The 12,504-nt window shown below is 37.6% G+C and overlaps 2 protein-coding genes across 2 annotated transcripts; one reads left to right on the forward strand and one right to left on the reverse strand.

Moving 5' to 3' along the window:
• Nucleotides 1-951: 951 nt before the first annotated feature.
• On the forward strand, nt 952-7,122 carry calua (calumenin a). Its single transcript, XM_051691495.1, has 7 exons — nt 952-1,060; nt 2,486-2,721; nt 3,566-3,759; nt 4,861-5,027; nt 5,243-5,303; nt 5,407-5,606; nt 5,896-7,122. Exons 2-7 carry the CDS (start codon nt 2,495-2,497, stop codon nt 5,998-6,000), a joined length of 954 nt encoding a protein of 317 aa, XP_051547455.1. The 5' UTR covers nt 952-1,060; nt 2,486-2,494; the 3' UTR covers nt 6,001-7,122.
• Nucleotides 7,123-7,927: 805 nt separating this feature from the next.
• opn1sw1 (opsin 1 (cone pigments), short-wave-sensitive 1) lies at nt 7,928-11,923 on the reverse strand. The gene is made up of 5 exons (XM_051690516.1): nt 10,460-11,923; nt 10,179-10,347; nt 9,917-10,082; nt 9,339-9,578; nt 7,928-8,912 (listed from the first exon to the last, which is right to left on the reverse strand). Exons 1-5 carry the CDS (start codon nt 10,797-10,799, stop codon nt 8,817-8,819), a joined length of 1,011 nt encoding a protein of 336 aa, XP_051546476.1. The 5' UTR covers nt 10,800-11,923; the 3' UTR covers nt 7,928-8,816.
• Between the last annotated feature and the right edge of the window lie 581 nt (nt 11,924-12,504).

Genomic DNA, 12,504 nt, shown 5'->3' on the forward strand with positions numbered 1-12,504 from the left:
AAGTACAACCTCTGCTGAGCCTTCTTCACAATGGAGTCTATGTGGGTGTCCCACTTCAGGTCCTGAGAGATGGTAGAGCCCAGGAACCTGAATGACGCCACTGTTGCCACAGTGCTGTTCAGGATGAGGGGGGGGGGGGGTCACAAAGGTAAATAAATTAGTAAATAGAAAAAGAATGTCTAAATACCCAAAAACCCATTTAAAATGCACAACTATTGTATTTTACATGATTGAAGTTAGATTTGTTACATTTCTTTCATGCAATTAAAAAAATTACGCTCTTATGTTAACGGTGACTTTTTTAATGTGATTCAATAATGAACAAGGCATAAGGGTTAATAACACTGGAATTGACTTTGTTTGGCAATGAATTTGAAGATGCGTTTCATCGTTTTGACCACCAGAGATCAGTAAAGTAAATAGTGTAGAGCAGCATCAAGTAAAGAACAAAATGTCAATACATTTTGCTTTAAAAGCACCATTCACTACCATTCATAACTACTAACTAGTTATCAGAACAGTTATGTTCTGTGGTATAGTGTTGACCGTAACTAATTCATTTAAATTATGAGAAGGTTGATATCATCATGTTTCATACAAAATGCCATTATTTCTGCTTGCATTGTACAGTACACACTACAACATGCGTTTGTGTAATGCAGCGGGATAGCGCCACTTCACAACGATGAGGACTTGAGGCTCTCTCAAATTTTGGGGACGTGGCAAGATGTATCCAATAAGACAATCCACTAGCTGCACAACGACTTCAAGAGGCGCATTAACCGCTTTTTGCAGGCCTTCGCGCTGATTGGTTTCTATATTCATTCTGGCCAATCAAAGAAGATAGCGCTGATTCAGCGCTGTATTAAACAACAGTATCCATTACATCCGGGGCTTGTCGTGCTGAAGTGGCCCAATCAATGGGCTGCAGTCCACTGTTCGCTCTGTGATTGGACCGCGGCTATGCTCCCGTCCGAAAAACGGTGTGGCACAGGGGTGAGTAGAATAAACCAAAGACGCTATATTGTGTCTGGGATTCTCGGCCTCGTTGGAAATCTAGGTATGTCTGTATACGCTTACTGGTAAACATTTTGTAAGATAGGAAAATGAATAGTGCACTGCATGCCCGTGTAATGTGTCTGTATGTGTACACTGTAATGTAGACTGAATGGTAACTTGTGGTACCCAGATTATCTGGATCGTGTTTTCTTGTTGGAAGGATAAATTTGATTTATTATTTTTACATATTGGTTGACTTGTAGTAAAATGGTTTAGGGGGTTGAAGTTGTAGAGTAGGCTATATTGCATCTCCTACTGAAGCTGTATGTAAAGGTAGCCTCTAATGTGGATATGTATTTTATTTTTGGTGTGACTTATATTTAGAAGAGTCTCGCATTATTTAAAAGAATGTAGGTTATTGTGGGGGAAAAAACAGAAAGAACATGCTACTGTTAAATTAGAGTTGGTGACCCTACTTTACTCAAGGTTGTTGCAACAGCACATACTTAAAAGAGAGCTCTTTAAAGGTCCCTCAAAAGGGCTCTGTGGCCCATAGTTTCTCTATAAAGTACTTGATGTATGCTTAAACACTTGACAACAATTAATCACAGTGTCTGTTGTGTGTACTAATTGTAATTGTGAAATATGTAGCCTAAATAATTATTTTGGCTTCAATTAGTATTGTACAGATTATATGTCACGTCGTCTTTGAAGACTTGCAGAGTTATTTTACACACTGTTTCCTTTATTATGTTGGCTTGGTAAAGCCAACATACTGTAATTTTATAAATTTGTTTAAGGTTTTTTCAAAATCCCTGAACGAAGACCAAAGCGAAGAATGTGAATCGCCAAAAACAAAAAATAATGTGAAAGTGGAAATTTATAGTAAAAAAGACTTAATTATTGATCTGTTTCTCACCCACACCTATCATATAGCTTCACCTAATAAATATATATATATATATGATGCTTTATCTGACTGTCTATGTAACAGTCTGTCTATCCAGTTCGCTAGCTGTTTGTTATACTGTAATGTCTGTATAACCATTGAATTTTTTGTGTGCTAATTTTTTTGGTGTGTCTTACACACTTGGCTGTACTACTAGGCTTTTCACCCTATTTTATCTCCCTTTTTTATGTGTTTGTTCACTCTGGTAACACGTAAGCTTTTTTCCCTCATGCACACAGTGTTTCCTGTCACAAGTTAAGCCTGATGTTTTCCAGGCAGGATCATTCTCTTTTCCCTCTTTTGCGCTAAGAACAATTGTTCCGAATGCCATTTAGACATGCTTTCTTTCTCAAACACGCCCAGTGTTTACATTCACTGATTTAAGCAAACCTTGTTAAAATCCTGAGATTATTTGTGCACAGTGCACTGTTTAAACATGGCCACACGAGTAGCATGATTTCCTGTGATCAGTAAATGTTTTGTATGGGTTTAGAAGTATAGAATTTATGCTGATATATACACCCTCTCTTTCCACAGAATTGTTAGATGAAGATGGAAATTAGGCCTCTGTTGATGTGCTTTGCTCTGTGTGTGGTTTATGCCACCAGTAAACCCACAGAAAAGAAAGACCGTGTCCACCACGACACGCCACTGAGCAGCAAGGAGCACGATGATGGCACAAACTTTGACTATGACCACGATGCCTTCCTTGGCGAGGAGGAAGCCAAGAGTTTTGATGACCTGACCCCAGAGGAAAGCAAGATTAGGCTTGGGTAATGATTGTACTTTGTGGTGGGCTATGTGCGGAATGGAATACTAGCTTACTATTTACTGCATTCTGATCAACATAAATTGTATACTGCCTACTAATCATTAAAGCTGAAGTGTGTAATTTCTGCAACAATGTCTTCAAACAGCTTTACGAATACCCCCCACCCCAAACAGATAGTCCTGCCCCCAACTCACACCATTGGCTGGGTCAATGTTGTTATGTAGGGTCTAGACATATCGTACAAAACAAACAGGGGAATTTTATAGAGCCACAGAGACATAGTATTTACAGTTTTTGAGAAAATTAATCTACAAATGGGTTTATAGTTGTCTCTGCATATTAAACTAGAATAGGAGAATGCATTTTAACACTAAAAAATTGACACACTTGAGCTTTTAAATAGCAACTGAAACAGTAGGCATTATTCCATAATAAATGTTTCAAAAAGTAGTATGCTACGTCATTTTCACATGACCTCATCACGTGGCATGTCAGCAACGTCCAGCAGTGGCGGAGCTAGGGGATGGCCAGGGGTGGCTGTGGCCACCATGGACCAAAGCCTAGCCACCCCATTGGCCACCCCACTTGCAATTGCCATTTTGGTCATTTTTTTGTCTTGGGCACAATTTCGTTTTTTTAGAGGTCTCTGTACAACCGCAACACACAGAAGACTTAACATGTGAACACACTAAGGTCGCCGCACCTCTCCATCCACTCCCCTCCGTTTTTGTATCCACGTGCCTCCGCTTTCTACACCAACAACCATCATCATTTTTCTACACCAAAATCATCATTTATTCTCTCTCTCTCTCTCTCTCTCTCTCTCTCTCTCTCTACTCTCTCAGTAAAATAGTGGATAAGATTGATGCAGACCAGGATGGCTTTGTCACAGAGGCTGAGCTGAAAGCATGGATAAAAAAGGCTCAAAAGAAATACATCTATGACAATGTGGAAAGGCAGTGGAAGGATTTCGACATGAATAACGATGGTATGATCTCCTGGGATGAATACAAGAATGTCACATATGGCACCTACCTCGGTAAGAAAACCAAAAATCTCTTTTTAATCCAAGTTTTTTATTTTTTTTTATATAAAAACTAGTTTGTTGTTTTCTTCCCCAATTTACACAAAGCTTGTATCTTACGTTCAGTGACAAATTATCTAACAAAAAATCTCAGTGTTGAGCATGAAGGGTCAAAAATATGTCTCTTGACACTAGAGGTAGACTGATATATTGGTTTTACCGATTAATTGGATTATATTAGCTTTTTGGAACTATCAGTTATCAGCAAAAATCTATACCGATAGTTGCCGATGTTTTTGTTATTTTTATTCTTCCGTCTTCCTCTGTGGCGGTGCTGGAGGATTCCACAGTTAGAATGACTTGGTTCTACAGTATAACAGCGGCCTCTAGAGGTGAAATAAAAACAATCACCAACACCCATTTCTAAATCTGTCATCATTGACAATATTCATCCACATTTTTATCCTCACATCAATGCATATTTGTGTTTTGTTTAGAAAATCAAGTATTATAAATAGAAGCAAGGGCATGCAAAGAAATGTGACTTCATAGAAATGTGCTCCATCAGCACATACATCATGCCTCCAACTTCATATATTGTGAATAATAATAAACCTTATTCCTCAATAAACCTCATCCAGTAAAATAAATAAACAAAACCCTTCATTTGGTGAATATATAGGATATAAAAAGCTTAATTTGGTAAAAAAAAACCTACTAAACTATAGAGCATTGTAATGGAGCCAAGTGTCTGTCATCTCAAATACTGTAAGAGTCGCCGGCATTTCGGGCTTGACTAAAAGTCCATGGGATATGCACAAAATCATAATTTTTTTTATGGTTATTATTGTAATTTTTGATGTATTATAAACTGCTTCTGGGATTTTATTAATTTTAGACTCTTATAGCGTCTTTGCCATACAGAAGGAAAACATTCTGTAAATCGATTTTAAAAACTTTCAGATGATTAATCGGTTATTGACCTTTTCCACCACCTTAGTTATCGGTATTGGCAAAATCCACTGTCGGTCGACCTCTACTTGACACAAAACAATTATCATATTTATGCTTAATAAGTGTTAATAAAGTGGATTTATATGGCCCATGTTCTTCTAGATGACCCTGAGCCTGATGATGGCTACAACTATAAGCAGATGATGGCCAGAGATGAGCGACGCTTCAAAATGGCTGATGAGAATAGAGACCACATTGCTGACAAAGAGGAGTTCACTGCCTTCCTCCACCCTGAGGAGTATGAACATATGAAGGGCATTGTTGTGTTGGTAAGTTTTGGAATGCCAGTTCAATCCTAGGTTAAATTCAACATCATATGTTTGCAACCCAGGAATATGTATTAAAGTAAACATGGTCAGTGTTGATGTCATGTTGACTTTGAATGTGATCTTTATAATGTTACTTTAGAAAAGGTTTTGTCAAGCTTTTCTATAACCCATTTCACCTTTAACCCATTGTCTTGCTCCTTCAAATGTATCATCAGGAAACTATGGAGGATATTGATAAGAATGGTGATGGTTTTATTGACCTGGAGGAGTATATTGGTGAGTAATCTAATATATTAGTTGTACAGTATTAGTTTTATAGTGTTTTTAAATGTCTCAGTATAGTTAAACATGGCTGAGCGATATCTGTTTTGAATATCAGGTGACATGTACAACCATGAGGATGAAATGGATGAGCCAGAATGGGTGGCGACAGAGCGTGAGCAGTTTTCCGAGTTCAGAGACAAGAACAAGGATGGGAAGATGGACAAAGAGGAGACCATGGACTGGATTCTACCAGCTGACTATGACCATGCAGAGGCTGAAGCAAAGCATCTGGTATATGAGTCTGACACAAACAAGGTGAGGCAAAATCATATAGTACTAATAAATATCTGCACACCTGGACCTCAATCTAAAATATGTCTCCCATAGGATGAAGGATTGTTGTTATGATTAGTCATATTTTTGTGATGCTAAGGTCCCTTTTTATACCTGCTATTAACATTTGTCTTATGGACATCTAAAAAACAAAAGGCGTAAACAGGTTGCAGTGCATCTGAAAGATTTATGAATAAGGCTAAGTTGGGGCTTTTCTAAACTTTATGATGGAATTAAATTATAATTGAAACTGTCACACTCTGTCTTTCAGGATGGAAAACTAACCAAAGAAGAAATTCTCAACAAGTACGACTTGTTTGTGGGTAGCCAAGCAACTGACTTTGGGGAGGCATTAGTTCGACATGATGAGTTTTGATTAACTTTTCTAGTATTATAGATAATTACTTTTTAACTTGATTGTTAAGGAATATAATTTATTTTGTATTGCTTCATCGTAATGCAACACTAAACCCTCAGATTTTGTTTACTTGGTGATGGATTGTTTTCCTTTTATTTGCACATGAAGATGCATTCATAATGTTTCGTGTTTTTCTGTAAAGTATGTTCTTATCAGTTGTTATTTTGCTCAGTCTTTGGAATCACTGTCAATGTACAGCATTATCATTTCCTGATTATACTCATTGTAATGAGGAGCGATTATAGGACCAGTCTTGGGGTTTTATACCAGAAATATATCTCTGTGGCTTTGCTAACGTCCACTGCGTTTCAGAGTAATGATCAGATCCCCCTACTGTTCACAGTCCTCTTGGGATTTTACAAGTATAAAGAATGGTCTCTGAGGCTTTATTCAAACTAATATATGTATTCAAGTATGTATATATGATTTCATAAGTATAGATAATCTCAAATTTGTATCCTGTGTGTACTTGTTTTGGCACAAACACTAGAGGATTTTTAGGCCCTAGATCATGAGAATCATATATATAAGACAATATCCATGGGTTTTCCACTGATATTTTCACAGATTTTTTTTTTTTTTCATGGCAATTTACTGGCATTCTGATTTGGCTCTTCAGTAGGGACTATGTTTAGAACCTCAATTTGTTTTTGGTTCCCACTGTCATAGTGTCCAATCAAAGATGTTACTGAAGGTTGCTGTTTTTAGCTTGATATTGATTGGGTTCTGTTGGCCCATTTAGAATTTGGCCAAATTTTTTAATTTTCTTAAACACAAGTCAAAACTCATCCTTGGGGTTCAAGCAGTGCTGTTATAGTACCTACAGATTATTTTTTAAACACCAAATCGTCAATAAAATGTAATTATGAAAACTAAAAAATAGTTTATTAGTCATTTATTGGGACAATTGCCTTGATTTCATCATTCACATTGTCAGTTTTTAGTAAGATCCCAAAATAGAAGCAGACAATAATGTTTAAAATTCCTGTGATATGTATTTATTCTGTGTATTTTGTAATTATGTTGCAATGTACAGTATATTTCATATATATTATTAAAGTGATGGCCATGGTTACATTTACTGATTGGATAAGTTAAAATTTTGCATTTGGTTACTTACGAAAACACTATCATTAGCTACTTCAGGAAGGCTTGAATTATCAATATTTTATTCTTATATATTTTTTAAAACATGATAATCTTCCACCCTCGTTCTGAACCCCTGTCAGAAACGCTCTGTTTTGGTGCTGGTTCTCCTTTAAGATTGACAGTAAACAGCCACTGTTATGATTGGCTCTCTGCTCTTGACTGACCTGCTCACTCCTTGCCATCTCACAGCTCACGACTGCTGGGCGGGGCTTCAGTAGTAATAAGTTACAGTAGTCATTGTTGTGGAGGTGGTCAGATGCAAATATCTACCACAGTGTGACATCACAGTGTGGAATACGTAGAGAACGAATCGTTTTGGCTGCTTGGTTTCAACAAGTGCTCTTTCTGCAGTGAGGAGGATGTTTTGAGTTCTGAAACTTAAAAATATGTTTTTAATAGTATAAATGACCTCTTATATATAAAAAGATCAAGGGAAAATTGATTCCTCATGTCATGACCCCTTTAAAAGCATTGAAAAAATCTATCTTGTATAAAACTTTGTCCCACTGTGACAGCTCACAGGATCATGTCATTAGTCATTGTAATCTGATTTTGGCTCAACCTTTCATTTACTGATGTTGACTAATGCCATTTATTGGTACATAAAAAGCAACAGGGTAAAATCTTTATCATTTCTTGTGTAGATACTGAAAGAATTAGTCTTCACAGACAGTAAGATAAAGGCCATTTCATTTCATTTACAAAGAGAGACTCACAGACAGAAGAAGAATGCATCAAACAATATAAATCTTTAATAATTCTAAAAACAGGTCACATGTACAAATTCATGTTTGCTGCATCTCTAATTATAATAGAACATGTACAATGGTAGTATAGATACAGATATTAGAGGTCCGATGTCCTGGTGCCAGTAATTGGACAAAAGCTGTCACTCACGATTTGTCATCATTTGTGTTTGTTTTTAGCAAACTTCCAGTGAACGTTTCCTCAGCTGTGTGCGAGCGGATGGACATGGATAATTCCTTGTGATCTTATATATCTTGGATAAGCCAACCAGAAAGCTGAACTTTATTAAGTACTTTAAAGATTCAGAAGAGGAGAGTAAAGCGCTTAGAATCTACTCTAATCCTGTGAATTCCAATGTGCATTGTTGTTTAATATTTCTCAAAGCAAGCACTTTTTATTGGGATTTCATGGGATTTTAGAATAGAATAGAATACAAATGGCCACTATTGAAAATGGATTGTGGCTAATGGGACAGCCGTAGGGTATTTTGTAAAACAAAATCAGGAATGTCCTTGTCCAGTGTTGTTAGATTAAAAGCTTTGCAAAAGTCTATTAACATGAGAGGATGTCTCATTATTATTTGTTTTTTATTTTCTTTTGCAGGTTGAAAATTTAATATTCTACTGCATCATCAATGCATAATGCATTGTTTTAACATGAAATAGCAGTGTTTTACATTTAAAAAAAATAGACGGTTATGCACAGAAAGGATGGTGGGATGTTGCGCCCCTGTTGGCCATCCAGCGGACTGTGACTTTGGGACAAGGGGCTTGTTGGCATCCCTTGGCCCTTGACAGAGTGTAAAGGTAGAGGATTTGAACAATCGGGGTAAACAGGAAAACAGGTCCAGATAATTTGTAAATGTAGTTTGGAAATATTTATGCAGCCACAGATGAGGTTTCGGTCTTGCTGGAAACCTCTGAGGACTCATCAATCTTTTTGCCAAATACAGTCTCCATGATGCAGGCATTGAACTGGAATGAAAAAACAAAGATGGGAGAGTGTTAGTGTCTCTCTGCGTGTTAGAATGCACATTGTGTGTGTGTGCACAGCTTTTTTCATATTTTAGGGCTGTCATGTTTAATGTGCTACTGGATATAATTTAAATATGTTTAAAAGGATTACATTTCTCAGGGTCATCTAGTGTTATCACTATAGTTTAAAGAAGGTGCGTTATAAAGGTTTCAAATGTCATATTCTTTGTATCTAAAACTAATTTGAGGTCATTTATATTTTATTTTACTTAGTGTAGTTTCTGAGTCATAAAAATTAAATTTGATTTTAGTTTCAGATTTTCCAATTATTTTAGTTTATATTTTTGTTTGAGTTAACAAAAATCTCATCTTTTTATATCAGTTTCCATTAATGATAACACTGGTGTTTGCTGTGCATGCACCAACCTGTTTGTTCATGAAGGCGTAGATTAGAGGATTGTACACACAGGAGCTCTTTGAGAAGAAAGCAGGGATAGCGACCATACGGTAATCCTTGTTTGAATCATCAGCATTGGCGAACCACATGGCAGTGGCGGCATATGGGGCATAGCAAAGCACAAAAGATCCCACCATCACAATGACCATCCTGGACACTTCCTTCTCTGCCTTCTGGGTGGAGGCTGACTCTGCCTGCTGAGCTGCAACCTACAAGAAAATTGATACAGTATTGTAGCATTTGATCGGTTGTGAAATATCCGTGTGCAAAATATCCACATGTGCTGCATTGCATGGCCATGCAGAGCATAAAGACGTTTGAATGTAACCGAAGTCTGATATAACAAGTTTGTGTTTGTGCATTTAAGAATGGACAGAAATTTAAGATGGGACCAAATTAGAGGATTATTCATATGATACTCATAGAATTCTCCTAAATATACCAATACCATTAATATTGTCTGAATAGTCCAGACAACTATTTGCAAGAAATAAATGACCGCAAAAGGTACGTCGAGAATAAAGCCGTAAAGAGTTTGGACACTTACGGCGCGCAGGGCTCCCAGGAGCTGAGAGTAGGAGAAGATGATGATGGTCATTGGCATGAAGAAGCAGGTGACAATAAGGAAGTAGGTGTAGCTCTCTGAGTTGTACTCCACACTCTTTGTGTACCAGTCAGGTCCACAAGCAGTGCCAAGACCCTCGGGAATGTATCTGTCAAAATCAATGAAAACTGAATGTAAAAAAAAAAAATACAATCTTTGATGTAGTAATATAAATATGAAAAAATTAGCCTGGAAAACATTTCACCTGCTCCATCCAAAGAAGGGAGGAGTGGCGCAGCCAATTCCCATGAACCAGGTGAAGGCTACTGCTCCGAGAGCCTGTCCTTGTCCAAACTTGAAGCTGCCGAAAGGTTTGCAGATGACAACGTATCTCTCGAAAGCCAGAACAGCCAGGGACCATCCTGTCACAAGACCTGTAAGAGAAACCAAAGCCATCAGCACACCGCATACTGATCTGAATCTTAAGTCAATGCCATGTTTAGATGTTGAATTAATGCAGTCATGATTAGAAATATTGTCTCTTACCTGCAATTGCTCCCATTGCTGCTTCCAGCGCACACAACGTGTGCCCGAGAAAGTAATAACCACGTAGAGCGCTCACAAATACTTGGCTGACCGAGAATGTGTCGAAAATGAAGCCTGCTAGAGAGATATTCACCAGGATGTAGTTGAGAGGCTGCCTGAGCTTCTTGTACTTCATTGTTACAAAGAGGACGACTGCGTTGAGAGGGGTACCCACAAAAAATACAAAGCCCATGAATGCTGCCTGCAGGTAGAAAGCCCACTTGGGGGCCAAGTGGTACTGTGGGCCCTCAAAGGGGCTTACTTTGGAGAGATTCGCGAACTGAACGGCCCATGCATCCATGGTTGCGCAGCTAGAGGTCTTCTTCTAGCACTGTGTGCTTTTGGATCAATGAACAGCCTGACTGCCAGGACTCAGAATGACTGGCCTTTTATAAAGTCTTCAACAGTGTTAAAAGTGGGGGATAGGTTGGGATTAAAGGGAAGATCATCCTCTGTGTGATCTTCCGGACATGTTGCCGGGATAATCCGCCCTGTCCATGCTTATTATACACCACACCCCCTGGATTCTTTAAGCACATGATTAGGCAACACGTGCTGTTCTACAAATGAACCACAGTGTAATAACAATTGTTCTACTCTGCATTTTTAACCAACTTTTCACTGACAGATTCCTTAATGCCATAGTAACACATCTAGAAAGTTTGGCATGGACAGTTAGTTGGTGTCATTGTGTTTTTTATCTTAGCAATTAACTTGCATCCTCAACCCAGTGAACTCACAGACTGGCTAAAGTTGAATTGCATTTTGGTTTCTAATGTCCTTACATCAAGTTGGTCATTGGGGTGTAATGAATCAATGGAATCAAGATATTATCATTATTGAGATAAGGTTGATGCTCATATATTCTGGGTTTTTGATCGATATAATTGATAATAATGAATGTTATGTCTGCAGACTGTTGATCTGCAACCATTGTTTTTGGGTCATCTTGTTTGGCTGTTGTGATATAACCAGTGATATAACTGGTAAAACCAATGGAGGTAATTAAAATGGATTGGAACGCAGGACTGATCTGCAGGGAATTTAGCTGTTTGCTTTATAGCTGTTTGATCCTCTATTGAATCTCATGCAGTATTATTGTATACTGTAAAAATTATAAAGTTTTTGGGGTTCTTTAGAACCCTCTGCAGAACTTCTTGTCACCTTTTAAATGAGTCTCAAATATCCTATTTATGTACTCAAGGAACTTCAACAAATATTTCAAGTGCCTTGAAACATTTTCCTCATCATGAGATTACTGGAGGAACTATTGACAGTCTTCAAACTTCTTGCAGGAACTATATATATAACTGAACTGAAAAGGTGGCAAACAGCAATGCCACTTCTGCAAATTAATTCTACACAGCCTATTAATGTGAGACCCAAGTTATTTCTCTACTTTCCAAACTCCTGAGAAGTGTTGGGACAATAACCTGGAAATTAGCACAGATTAATGGACAAAGTCATTTTTGGTGATTATAGGTTGCATTAGCAACAGCTAAATCTTGATTTCTGAATTAATGAAAGTCTCTATGACTATTTAATGGCAAAGCGATAAAATAGCTTTGAGGATTCTTTAGTTTAATGATCTGATGGGAAATGTGAACATTTTGTGAATTATATCCTGAAGTGGTTCCTTTGAAAACATTGAGTTTTGCTTCAGAAGTTTTAAGCTTTTGAAATCAAGTACTAATTTCTTGCTGCTACATTTTCTCTATTGACTGAGTACAGGTAACCCAGTCTGAACTAAGGCTAAATGACACTGAAGGTGATATAATAGATAACTGAAAGTACTAGGAAAAGCTGGCCTAGTTTTTTCTTTAGCCAAACCAGCAATTGTCACATTTGAATTCATCTGGCATGTTAAGTCTTGGCTTCCATTTCTTGGGCAGCAGGTGAAAGGCAAACCAAACTCTTAAGGTCTCAAAGCACTAGGATGAGCCATAATCCAGAAACAAGATTTACCTAAACCAATCCCTAAAAATCCCCACAAACCATATTGATGT

Source organism: Myxocyprinus asiaticus, chromosome 47, assembly GCF_019703515.2.
Source record: "Myxocyprinus asiaticus isolate MX2 ecotype Aquarium Trade chromosome 47, UBuf_Myxa_2, whole genome shotgun sequence".
Taxonomy (NCBI): Eukaryota; Metazoa; Chordata; class Actinopteri; order Cypriniformes; family Catostomidae; genus Myxocyprinus; species Myxocyprinus asiaticus.